Source organism: Callospermophilus lateralis, chromosome 13 (assembly GCF_048772815.1).
Source record: "Callospermophilus lateralis isolate mCalLat2 chromosome 13, mCalLat2.hap1, whole genome shotgun sequence".
In the NCBI taxonomy this organism is placed as follows: domain Eukaryota; kingdom Metazoa; phylum Chordata; class Mammalia; order Rodentia; family Sciuridae; genus Callospermophilus; species Callospermophilus lateralis.
The window spans coordinates 100,270,865-100,284,501 of NC_135317.1; the positions used below are offsets into that span (position 1 = coordinate 100,270,865).

At 46.0% G+C, this 13,637-nt stretch overlaps 1 protein-coding gene across 1 annotated transcript in view; it reads right to left on the reverse strand.

The window, feature by feature from the left end:
- Positions 1–13,637, reverse strand: part of Brinp2 (BMP/retinoic acid inducible neural specific 2) — a 95,180-nt gene that overhangs the window by 42,735 nt on the left and 38,808 nt on the right. The window contains exon 2 of the mRNA XM_076831979.2: positions 618–958. Within this exon, the coding sequence (XP_076688094.2) occupies positions 618–883 (266 nt within the window). The 5' untranslated portion in view covers positions 884–958. The remainder of the gene's footprint in view (positions 1–617; positions 959–13,637) is intronic.

Below are 13,637 nucleotides of genomic sequence, written 5' to 3' on the forward strand. Positions count from 1 at the left end.
CTTATCCCACACCAGATGGCCCATCAGGACTCAGTGTTGACTTTCAGCTTTGAGGCTCCTGGAGAAGGGACTAAGCAGCCAGGAAGGTCCAACCCATCTCCGTGCACAGGCTGTTGGACCCTCGGGACTGACGAGGGCGGGGCAGGTCTGCCCCTGACCCCACAGAACTCTGCAGACCTCCGAGGCCAGAGCCTGAGTGTCCCTTCCTTCATTTGCATGTCTAAGTAATTACGACTCATAAAAGTATCTAACCCATTAGTTAAAACCCGGGCCCCAGCGTTTGACTCTGACCTCCTACGGCAGCCAGGGCCACATGCTGACTCCATGCCGCCTGATTTGTCCTCAATTTATAAGCAGCACAACCTATAAATAGAAACCCTTTTGCTAAGTTCCCCAGGAGGCAGCGGCAGGCTCTCCAGCTTGTATGTGTTTTCGCCTTTCTGTTTTAAAAACCAACATGGTGGCTTCTTTTCCTTCCTGGTGTCCTCCAGCTGTCACCTCTAGTTCAGCTGGAGGGCATTCTGGCTGCGGTCACCGTCGGGCCAGCACACTGGGCAACCTGCCTGGTCGTGTTCCGAGGGAGGGAGGCCCATCTTGGTCCGGGAGGTCCCACTCACCTGTAGATCCTGTACCTGGTGGTGAATCCCTGCCGGTAGCGCTCCATGAAGTCGGCATACTCTTGGGCGCGGTGGAAGGGGCCCCGGTCTGTGAGCAGCCAGTCCAGGGGCGGCTGGCCAGCTGAGGCAGCATGCTGCTCTGGGACCACAGCGGCCACCGTGGCCGAGACGGCCAGCACCCAGCCGGGCAGGCCCAGCGCCAGCAGCACTGCCCATGGGGCCGCCGGCCAAAGCCCTCTAAACCGAGTGCCCCACTGCCACCTCATGCTTCTCCGGGGCGGTTGGTTTCTTCATTCTCTTGCCACGCTCTCCCACTCTGCCGCTCTTCCAGGGCTCTGGAACTAGAAAGGCAAAGGGACGTGTCAGGTGGGCACCTGGTGCTACCCTGGGGGCCTGCGTTCAACACAGTTGTTTTAGGGCCCATATGGAAATCCTTTACCCTAGTGACACCCGGGTGCCCAGCCTGGAGCCAGGCACTCCAGGTACATCATCTTAATTCTTCAAGAAGTCCCTGAGGAAACACTATTGTCATTATTTTAGACATGAGAAAACAAGGCTTAGAGTGTTGAAGGCAGTTGCTCAAGTCCACTCATGCACAAAGTGAGAGAACCAGAACTCGAACTCAGGGTCTGGCTTGTAACCTTGATGTCATATGGCTTCCATGCTTCCTTCCTCCTTTGACTCACCCCAACACCATCTGTTTCTGTCTTTCTCTCTCAAAAGCATTCAACAGGTTCCCATAGCCGCCTCACAGACTGCAAGTAGTAACCTGTTTGTCCAATGGAGGCTGGGAGGGCAGAAAGGTGGTCAAGTCTGATTGTTGCTATGAAGCTGGGTGACCTTGGGCCAATCACTCTCCTGTCTGGGTTCATTGTAGCCTCTAGAAAATAAAGAGATTGGCCACAGAATATCTAAGCTCTCTTCCAGGGTGGGACTTCCATCTGCTCTTTTGTTGAAGGCTAAGCGGGGATTGAGTTTGAATGGGATAAAAGACTGCCATACTGCCATCTTTGGACCAGGTCCACAGCTGCCAGGGTATCCCTGGGGCTCCCTCTCTCACGTGCAGCTGAGAGTTACAAAGGCCAGAGCCACATCTCACTCTTAACTCCTTCTGACTAGCCCCCTAGAGCACAGAGCAGCCCCAGACACCCTCCATGAAGCAATGAATGAGGGCATGCCCTGGCTTCTCTGAGTTGGAGGAAGACACCAGGAAAGAGGAAGATTCTGGGCTTGGTAATTCCTGGCTGCATCGTCACTCACCACAGGCCTGATTTCCAGGGCTGTATATTGTCTAAGAACAAATAGTCACCTTTATCAACCTCGAGGCAGGTGCAGGCACCATTCAGTACTGTGGAGCTGCCTGGAATTGTAATCACCCTTCAATCTTTAATTTCTAGCACATGCTGTCACAGTGCTGTCCATGTCTCCTCGCCAGCACCACTTCAGTGTGTGCCAGAATGACTTCCAGCACCCAGTACCTGTCATTCATGGCTGGAGGACCCTCTCTGGCTGCCAAAGCCCAGGGGCAGGCTCCCTGAGGATAAGGCAAGGGGTGTAAATTTCCTGACACTTCCAGACAGGGCAGGCAAAGTGGACTTGACCACCTGATCCATGCCCCTTTCCTAGTTCCCCAAGGTTCCCAGGTTCAAAGGGAACCTTGAAGGAACTGCACAGATGCTGGATCCAGGTCTGAATCCTGGAACTCCCAGCACAAGGTTGGCCTAAATCTGAGCATTTGTACAGGACACTTTCAAGAGTCCCTGCTCATAAGGATGGAGGGACAGGAGCCCGAGGGCTGGACATTCAGAAAGTGCCCTCCTCTCCAGCTGGGAGGAGGTAAGCACCTACTGCATGGTGGGTTGTTCTGAGAAGTCACTTTCGCTCTCACTGTGAGATTTTTTATGTAGGCCTTGTTATTATTATTGTAAGTTCACATTTCACTGGGACTCAAAGGTGGGGGGGGGGGGTGATCTACGGAAAACAGGGGTAGAATATAAACCTGGATGGGGCTCCCAGTTCAGACCTTGCCAAAAAGTACTCTACTGCTTACGGAGCTAGAGCAGGCAGCAAGAGAGAGCCCCGCTTAATGAACTGGCTGAGAAGGGGCTGAAAAATAAGAACGATGACGGATCTTAAAACAGGATAAAAATTCTAATAATTAAAATAGGCTCACAAATTGGACAAGCAGACCAATGAAATAGCACAGCTCAGAGAGAAGCTTTATACATAAAGAATTTAGTATACGAAGGAGAAAAAAATGCACCACAGACTAATTGGGTAGGGATGGAATATTTTATCCATATACTGGAACTTAGTTCCACTTGGATTAAAAATTAAATATAAAAAATAAAATCATAGAAGGAAAATCCCAAGTGTTTTTTTTTTAATAAGCATGCATTACCAGGAAAAAGAAAAAGTGATTCAAAACTAAAAGGAGGAATCATCCTTGCATATGGAGGGAGTAGGCATCTTTTATATGGATGAAATCTGATGAGGATGCCCAAAGTATTTCTCATTTAATCATTCACATATTCATCTACTGAAGACCCATAAATTAAGAATTCTTAAGTGCCAGGCTCTCTGCTAAGTTTGGACAATATAAAAGCAAGGGCTCGTTATGTTACCTGAAACTCTATTATTAGTGATTAATTCCTCGTATAACACATTGCTCTGTCTTTTAAAGGCATATTGATGGACAGTGGGGAGGAGGACTCATTTGGGAGGCTACGGCTATTTGACACAGGAGGCCAAAGCAGTACACACAGGAAAGTGGAAATGCAGACATGGTCGGCAGGACATATGGAAAGCAGGGTCTCAGAGTGGCCCCCACCAAGAATCCCACGTCCTACAGTGCATGCCTCATACGACCCACTCCTGCCAAGTGTGAGCGGGGCCTGTGAGAAAGATGAGATATCACTGCTGTGATCAGGTTAATAATCAGCCAGCTTTGAGTTACCATGTGATGCTTGCCAAATGCATCGAAAAAAGTCCAGGAAGATTAGACTTTAGATGGTGGTGATGGCATCCAGGACAAAGACTTATGGATGACTTTGAGCAATATTCTGGGTAGGCTTGGCTGAAACAGGTGATTCTTTAGAAGACAGTGAAATGTCAAAGAGTCAAGTTCAAACTGGCCTGCAAGAGAACAAAAGCCATGCTGTGTCCTGCCTGTGTGTGACACAGCAAGGAATTGCAGGTGGCCTCCGGGAGCAGAGAGCTATCTAGCTACCTCCGTCTAATAGCTAGCAAGAAAATGGGGAGCTCAGTCGTATAACTGCAAGGAAAGAAATTCTGCCAACAACGACATGTGCTTAGAAGAGGACCCCGAGCCGACGATGAGAAGCCCTTCCCTGGCAAACACCTCAATTCCATTCTGGCAAGATCCTAAACAAAGGACTCAACTAAGAATCTAGCTCTGATCCACCGAAACTATAAGATAATAAACTTGCAATTAATTGTCTTATGCTATTAAACACAGCATGTTTGTTGTTTGCGGTAATTCAGTGTACAGCAATAGAAAAATAATGCAGACACATACAAGATAACTACACCTTCTCCCATTGGGGCTTAAGGCCTGGCCCTGGAGGATTCTGGCTCCTTGAAGAAAATGAGCTGCTATTCTCTGTATGAGAAAAAGCTTGCATGGCAGATTCTTGAGCAGAATGATATTGATCCTCTCCCCAACTGGGCCCACACACCACACCCTCCCTTCATAGCTTACGGACCCTTCAGATTTGGAGGTCACCTCTCTGTTCTTGGCATTTCATCTCACAAAGAGTTGGCCCTTACATGCATCTAATGCCTCAATTCCATGCATCATGTCAGGGGGCACTGTGGACCAGGGACTGCTTATGGCCACACCTGGTCACTTAACCTCAGGGTGCACTGGCCTCCCAGGCTCCGAGGGAGATGGAAGCCATCAGCTCCTCACCAGGGGAGGGCTCCCCGAGACGGGTGAGAGCACTCGTGTGAATCTTGGGAAGAAGGGAGCTATATTGAGTGCGCTTCTTGTCATTCTTTGTTTGTAATTATGCTTTTTCAGAGCTCACGATGCACTGGAACCTGCCTGGTTATAGGAATATCAGCTTCAGAATCAAATGGTTTTGATTGCTGGGCCAAGTCTGCTGAGCGCAGCAGGAACGTCTGAATTCAGTGCTCGCGGCTCCCTCCTGAACCTGGCCCTGGAATCACACGCTTTCCACTCCATTGGTTTTCCTCAGGATCTGAAGACATTTTGACTAAAAAAATAAAAAAATTAAAAAAAAAAATCTCTTTTTCAGGAAGAGAAGTGTTAAACAGGGTTCAAAACTTTCTTTGAAATAAAATTTCTAGAACGTGTTCCCTCACCTTAAAAAAAAAGACAAAATAATTGCTGTGTTGACAGTTGTATAAAAATCAGGCTTTTGAAGGAGAACAGCTTTTGGTCATTTCCTGTTTATTCTGTAAAATAATATCACTAAATTTCGGAACGGCAACCTGTCAAACAAAGTTGATCTGTCTCGTTCCCAGGACGTCTGGCGGCACACTAACGTGCACAGGATGAAACAGTTAGCACCTCCCACGTCAGGCTTCCATTTTCCTCCTCGTCCTGGGGCCCGCAGGGCAGGAAGACCCCACGTCCCATGTTAGCACATTAACACGAGGGCCCGGCTAGTTCCCTGACCAAAACTCCACGAACGGACTTCCCAAAACCAAATGATTTCCTTTACTTTCACTGTCCTTGAGGCCGTGTTCCACCTAGGCAAAATAATAAATTGGCTTCACACCAAAGATACGAGTGAGACGAGCGTGGGTTTTCCTTGGCTGAGTGCATTAGCTCAAATCTGCTCTTTAAGCCATGAATTAAGTGGGTCACAGTTTTGTCAATAGAGAAAATCAAGTACAGACCAGGTCACGTGGGCAACGAGCAGTGCAGTCTTCAACATGGGAGCGCTTTAGCCAGGCTCACACTGTCACCCAGCTGAAATTTTAGGGGTTCTGTTGGGCCCCGGCCCCCACCATGGCTGGCAATCTCCTCTCATGCTCAGTGTGTCAAAAGAAAGAGCAATTAGGATGCGGGCCTGAGCTGCCTGTGCACCCGCTCTTGGCAAATAAAGTGGAAACAGGTTTCCTCAGTGAAAATCATCCCAGGGCTGGGGCGTGGCTCAGAGAGAAACCAGGTGCCTGGCCTGGGTGAAGTTCCATCTCAGCAACACACACACACACACACACACACACACACACACAGAGAAAACTACTACAGAAGAGGGGCTGTACCTATGGGTGTGGCAGTATTATTGTAATTAATTTAATTGCTAATGTTGCTTATTACTAACCAACACCAGCATAAGTCATTTAATGTCCGTGTGGCAGTGACAGCTTATTAAACAGATTATAAAATTATCCCCTGAAGAGGTGAGAACACTGAGGCTGGGATGTGGATGGTGAAGTGCGTGTGGTCACGTGTTTCCGTGGCAGAGCCAGGTCCACCCACCCCTGGCTGCAGCAGTTACATGACTTACAGCCATAAACACGGTGGCCCAGGCACTCACAAGCTGGTCCCCTTCGGCCAGGCACTGTCCTTCGGGAGCCTCCTTTCAGCCATCAGTAAGTTGATCTATGGGATGAGATGATTCCCAGGATCCACAGGATCATGCAAATACAAGGGGCACACACCTAAGGCAGAGGACTCAGATTCGTGTTTCAGAAGGAGAGGGAAGCCTGAGAGAAGTGAAGTATAAAGCAGAAATTTCTGCCCGCTGGAGCAGTGACATTTCATAAAGTGATTAGGCAGTGACATTAAATAAGTTTTCAAGCCATTTAAGTGGTTAATTGGCCAACTCTATTGAGGAGATGTTTTCTTGAATAGATCTGAGGAGGGTCAGTGTTTTAAAAAATCATGGGAGTGTTATTTGTTCTTGTCATCCATAATATCTTAATGCAAATACCCTTTTTTCCTAGAAAGAAGGAGGGTAGACAAGAGAAATAGAAATGACAGGATATTCTTAAGGTCAGGGTGGATGCAGGAATGCTCTCTGCTTGGACCAATGATTGCCTCCGGCCCTTTGTTGGGAATGCCTCCACAGAGACTCCAGGGACCTTAGCTCTGGCAGTGAGGTCCATAATCCCCCTGCCATGTGAACCCAGGCAGGTGTGACATGTCGATTGGGACTGTCATCCCCAGCTTCCGTGACATGACCTTCAGCTTCACCCCCAGGCCTGGCATGGGACCAGTAAGCTATATTTGACGGACTACCCACTGCTCATCAGGAAATGAGGAGAAACTGGGGAGTATCTGGATATCCTCACTGCATAGAATCAGGTCAACAATATTAATGATTATTTATGCAAAGGAAAGAGCTAATCATAATTGCTATTTACTAAAAGTTCTTACATTAATTTGAGACCTTTTGGAGGGAAGGCTGAGAGAGGGTGAAGGGGCTCTCTGGAGGCCACTCCAAAGAAGGCAGAAGTGAAATGCAGGCGTTCTAATGTGGAGACCTGGAACTCGGCTCTTTATCCTCACTCACCTCTGTCCGTCAAACAATCAGTTATGAACAATGTCCATGCACAGTGACGGGTGTAACTCCAGTGAGCTGGACAGACCCAGCCCTGGCCTCATGGGCAGGAACAAAGCACAGGACTTCAAGTCCTGTGACAAGATTTAAAATCACACCCACAGCACTCACATACACAGGGCTCTCTGGTGACTACACCTTGTAGGCTCCTTCCCCGCAGGGCCCTTATTCATAGGTCTCTGGGTGTGACACCAGCCCCTTACTTGTCAAGGACAGGGTCCTCTGTTGGTGGCAGAGCCTTCCCTCTTGCAGCCGGTGTCCTTGGCACTTTCCTTGTCCTGACAAGCTCACTGACAGGTTGGCCCAGAGCCTGTGCACCATCAAGCCAGGGTCAGGGTGTGTGGACCAGGGAGGCTCTTTTGCCCTGTGGCCTCCCTTGAGGTCAGGGGCCATCACCAGGAAAGAGGAAGACTGTGCTGCTGATCAAATAGAACCTCAAAATGAAAAGTGGCATATTTTGAAGCTTTTAAAACCTCATCTCCATGCAGATCAGAACCATGTCCTCAACGCCCTTTCTTCCCCCCTCTCTATGCAATCCCAGGAGCTCCTGTGGCCCTGGGCACGGATCTGCCCTCCTCCTCCAGGCACTGGAATCTCCCCATCTGCTGTTCCAAAGTGGAGTGGTGGCCGGGACAGATGCTAAAAAAGGACAAACAATCATGGCGCTACTTCAAAGGGTCATGGGGATCTTAAAAGTTAATGTTTGTAAAGGTTTAGACAGTGCCAGGCCATGGTGAGCGCCAGGTGACAGCTCACTACTCCTTTTTCTGTTGTTCCAACACAGGTCATTGGAGTAGAAAGCAGGACGCAGGCACCGCCTCACCCCATCTGGGGTTTTTGGTTGGTTGATTGTTGTTGCTGTTTACAGAGGAGGCCTGGAGCTTAGGAGGTGAAGTCTATCACAAGCTGCATCCCCATGAGTGTGGACATCCCCACTGGCCCTTCTGAGGGACTTCACTGCTGCCCCTGGATCATCTTCCACAGTTAATGATGGCAGTGGTGGGCTCAGATAGGGTGCTTTGCCTTCATCCTGTGGTCCCTTGATCTCCCAAATGTCTGCCTCTGAGCCCTGCCATATGCCCACTCTGCCTATCCTCTTTGTGCCTGTATCTATCCCTCCCATCTTTCAGATTCATTTTCTCCAAGACCTTTCAAAGATAGGCTGTGCATTATGACGTGGTTACCTTGTCTTCCTACGGTCTCCAGCCCCCTGATCAACGTCTACCTGATCACATCATGGAACTGGAGATCACCAGGCCAGTGAGATTCTCAGTAACCATGAGTGTGTGTGTGTGTGTGTGTGTGTGTGTGTGTGTGTGTGTCTGTAGAGGGGGCAGCAAGAGGAAGTAGAGAAGGAAGGAAATGACTGATCTTGGGTTGGGGTATATTTTTACATTTGGGAATATTGTTTAAAGCCCACAGGAGATTTGGGTACCATTCCCAGTTGAGGGCCAGCAATGGAATCCCTTCCCACTGTAGAGTAGATGAGAAAACTTATGGCTACAGAAGTGCAAGTCTCTTGACCCTGAGCCTTGAGCTTATTCTGTCTTTGTTTCACAGATGTCAGTGGTAAATGGAAATTTTGAAACCCGGAAGTCCCAGAGCGAGATTCTAGTCACCTCCAGTTATGTTTAGATGTTAGTTATTCTCTTCCAGACATGGATCAAACACTTTGCCTACATAACTCATTTAATGCTCATGAAACTGTGAAGTTGATGTTGTTACCACTGGTCTTCCACTTAAGGTTGATTTCATTTCTCATTTTTTAAAATTTTATGATGGTTTAAAAGCTATATTCATTCAGTGAAAGCTGAACCTTCATTCAGGTGGGGGTTTGGTGGTGATGGTGGTGGTTGGTTGGTATTGTTTTTTGTTTGCAGTACTGGGGATTGAATCCAGGCCCTTGGGCACACTAGAAAAGTGTTCTATCACTTCTTTAAATTTGAATTTTTATCTTGCCCTTCCTAGTGACAGTGTGAATAACCCATGTTCTAGAGTTCACTGTGTTGCTAACTTTGATCTTTAGTAGATCAAGGTTAGCTGTCTTAACATTTTCAATATTATATTTCCAACATACATAACCCCAATCAAAAATTGAAACTCATCTGTAGTGTATTCCTTTTACAGAGAAGAAAATGCAGGAACAGAGAAGCCAGTCATGTCCACAACCTCCCAATAAAGTCCTAGTACTGTCCAAAAGATCCAAAGACCCCAAAGTCACAGATTTTCACAAGGGAGCTGCAGGCACATGGGGTAATCCTAGATTCCTTTAGTTCACTCATTTTGAAAATTGCAGTGCATGGAGAAGAAATTTCAAATTTCAGAATACAAAGCAGATTTTTCCTAAAATTGCTTTCCTGGCTTGGTAAGGAGGCTTAAACCCTGGCTCTGTGGAAGTTGTATGGCTCCTGCTCAGGAGGTCTGTCAGGGTGGCTTGGAGAAAGCAGTGACCGTTCATGTGTACTCTTTCGAAAGCCTCAAGATCAGGCAGAATCCCTAACCTGGGTCTGGTGGACAACCCACAGCTGCTGGCTGCCTGTGTGTCCCTGAGTTACAGTGTTTGTCCCTCTTACCTGACTAAGCCTGGGCCCAAGTTCCCCATCCCTCACCTTTCCAGCCTCAGTGTGTCCAGCCAAGGAGTAAAGGACTCATACTTCTGTGGGCTCCTGTCCTCCCACAGCCACTTCTGGTGCAGGGAGACACATGTCCAATTGCCCTTTGCCCAATTCCAGTTGCCTGCGACCTAGAGTTTCTCTTCCTGTATTCGGGATAACAGGTGGGACTTCCCATTTCCAAGATTGCCTGAATCATGCCATTGGTCCTGCCTTAGGCATGCCTGGCCACCATTCCTGGGTCCAGCTATTGAAGATAGCTTGGTTGTCCCCTCACACCCTTGGAGGACAGCAGGTTCCATATTCCAGAAAGGAGTCCTTCTCCGTCCTTGCTTCCTCCCACCAGCCTGGCTTCCATTGCTGAAGCCCAGCCCACTTTCCAGTAGAGCCTCAGCATACACAGAGAGCGGTTTAAGGCCAGGGAAGCCAGAATAAACCCAAGCCAACCACGTAGAGGTGGCTCATCACCGTGCCGGCTGCAGAGGAGACCTGGGGCTGACAAGCAGCTCTCCATGCTGACCTGCAGTCCCCGATGTTTCTCTTGCTATTGGTTTTCTGCCAGGCCTGTCATTCAATCTGATCTTTTAGCCCAGGCTCTACCCTACTGGGGCCTTGGTAGCAACCAGAATGTAACATGATAATGCCCTGAGCAATGCCAAACACAGAGCTCTCAAGATGTTACAGATGCAGATGTGACCAGCAAACACATTGTTTCCGGGACCATGTTTGTAAATATATGAGTTGCCTGACAGCTTGCAGAATTATATATAGGTGCTACGTCACAAACTCAGACTAAAATAGACTACATGCTGCTCAATGAATGTCAATAAGTACACTGAGAATCATCATCCCTTGCATAATGTAGTCTAAGAACCCCATTCCTAAGAGCCTTTCTTTCTTTCTTCTTTCTTTCTTCTTTCTTTCTTTCTTTCTTTCTTTCTTTCTTTCTTTCTTTCTTTCTTTCTTTCTTTCTTTCTTTCTCTTTCCTTCCTTCCTTCCATCTTTTTTCCTCTTTCTTCCTCTTTTATTTCTTTTCCTTCCTCCCTCCCTCCCTTCCTTCCTCCTTTCTTTTTTCCTTTTTTTTTTTTTTTTTTTTTTAAGAAAGTGACTCCACTTCCCACCCTTACTGGTACTGGTGGCCAGCTGGGGGAATGTTGGGTGGGTGAGGAGACAAAGGGGGTGCAGTCAGTAAGGCTGCTGCAATGTGGAAGCGTGAGTGGTGGCAGGAGCCAGCTGGAGGAGTCACCAGGAAGACTAGGTCATGATGGTCAGCTTTTTAGGATCGCTGGCCTCAAGGCGCCATTTCTGCAAGAACACTTGGACGCCCATTGGTGGTTTACGGAGACCCAATGATGTGAAGCAGGCCTGTCCATCATTTAGGGTCCTCTCTTCAGTGCTCCAGCCAAGTGGCTCTCCTTCCTTTAGATTGATTTTCACAGACAACAGGACTTATATATTACAATGATTTAAATTAACCATGGCAAGTTACCAGAACTGGTATTCATACACTAAAATCGGCACCCTGGAGGGCTTCACCGGGAACTCTCACGGAGTCTCCAGGGAGAAGATGGGTCAGCTGTGTCATCTTGGGGGTTGATACAAAGCCCCCACTGTGCTACTCAGATCCCAGATAACCCCACCCTGGGGACTGGTGCTTTGCTTTCAAGACGACTCCAGTGCTGTCCAGAGGGTAAAGTTTAACTTGTGTTGACCGTTTATGCCATTACTATATTCCTGCTGATTTTATTTGTTGTTTCTGCTCCTTCTCAATGCTTTAACGCCAAATGCTTTTTCCACCAAAAAGTAGGACCACAGACCAAGATAGAAAGCAGTGATTTGGGCACTGCCTGGTGGTCTTTTCCAGTGGAAAGACCACAGTAATTCTAAAGAAGCCTGACTTAGTCCTAGCTCAGACTGCTACTGACTTCCTAAACTCATTCTGATGAATGAAATGCTTTGTAAAATGTAGTAATAATTTCCCCTCTTCCTTGCTTTTAGGAAAGTTATAAATGTCTACTCATTCATCCAATTCATGTTTGTTAAGCAAGAAAACATTGCATTTAGCTAGAATGTCAAATGAAAGAAGGGCAAGGTGGAAGAAAAGCTGAAAGATAATGCTTGGATTTCTTTGAAAGACCGTTTTGTGAAAACCATTATGATAATTCTCTCATGGCAAGCTCTATGACCCAAAGTCAGCAGGACTCATATACCTCCACAACTCAGTGGTAACTGAGGCTCAACACAGTGACTTCTGAATCAGAACTAAGATTAAATTGTCTTCAACCTAATTTAGAATTGTATCTGTAGATTTCAGACAAATCTAAAAATAACTGATTGAGAATTCTAAAAATTAAATCAAATATCTCAAATATATCTTCTACATATAAATATATCTACATATAAATATATCTTCTATATATTCTATCAAATATATCTTCTACAGATTGAGAAATAGATGAAACAATGGATGGATGAATGGATGGATGAACAGATAAGTAAAAATCATACTCGTGTGTCCATGCACTAAATGTGATTTGATATTCTGGATTGTATTCTGGAACAGACATGGCTATTGGTAGAAAAATTGATAAAATCGATTAAATCAAATATTCCATTTCTCAAATCTATTGAATAACAAAACATTTACTTAAGGCAGAACCAACCACTTACTCCAGTGGTCCTCAACTGGGGGAAGAGGAAGGGTACTTTCCCCCTCAGGAAATCTTTGGCAATGTCTAGAGTCATTTTTTGGTTGTAAAAAATTGGTATGTATGTGCAACATGTAGTGGGTTAAGGCAAGGCACATTTCTGAATAATCTATAATGCACTGGACAGCACCCCACAATAAATAATTTTCTGACCCCAATTATCAGTAGTGCTGAGGTTGAGAAATTCTGACTTATGCCTACAAATTCCAATGAACCTGGACTTGTAAGGTATCTCTTAAAAAAATGTAAGAACAACTTTTTAGAGAAGTTTTTCAGGCATGCATACCATGGTAGCAAAGACCCAGAATTTCAACTCCATATACCCTTCTTCTGGGTTTCTAGTTTCAGGATTAATAACTTGAAAGGACTTTGATTACATTAAAACCACTGGAAAAATGCTATTTATTGAGTGCTTATACTAGGAATTGTGCTAAGCACTTCACTTTCAACAAGGTAGGTATTATTAATGCATGAGGAATTATTATAGGGAGAGTGCAATTCTAAGAGATGAAGAAACTCGTGCAACTAGCTTACTTCCTTTCATCTTTCTTTCCATACTAATTCAGCCTATAGGCAGGCCTGTTGAGGATGGCAACCAAGTAAGGGCCTGGATCCATGTGAGGTAGGCAGTTGAGTCGGGCAGTGGAGTTAGGAAACTGATCATATATGGAGGATTTAGCCAATAAATGCATAGATTGAGGATAACAGGAATCAAGTGTGCCCTGATTAAAGAAGTGAGTTATAAATATGGAAAGAACAAAACCAAAAATGAACTCTGTATTACTCAAGGTTCTAAATATAGATAGAAAAATAGCTGGGGAAATGGATGGATGGGTAGATAGATGGATGGACAGACAGATAAGTAAAAATTGTGTCTGTGTATCCAGGTACTAAATGCAATATGGTATTCTGGATTGGATTCTGGAAATGACATGGATATTGGCAGAAAAACTAGTGAAATCAGAATATGGTTTATAGTTTAGTTAATTGTATTAAGGTTGATTCCTTAGTTTTAACAAATGCACCATAATTGTGTGAAATATTAACATTAAGGGAAGCTGAGTGAAGGGTACTATTGGTAACTTGTCTGTAAATCTAAAAGTATTCCAAAATAAAATATTTATTCAGAATTAAAGCCAATGC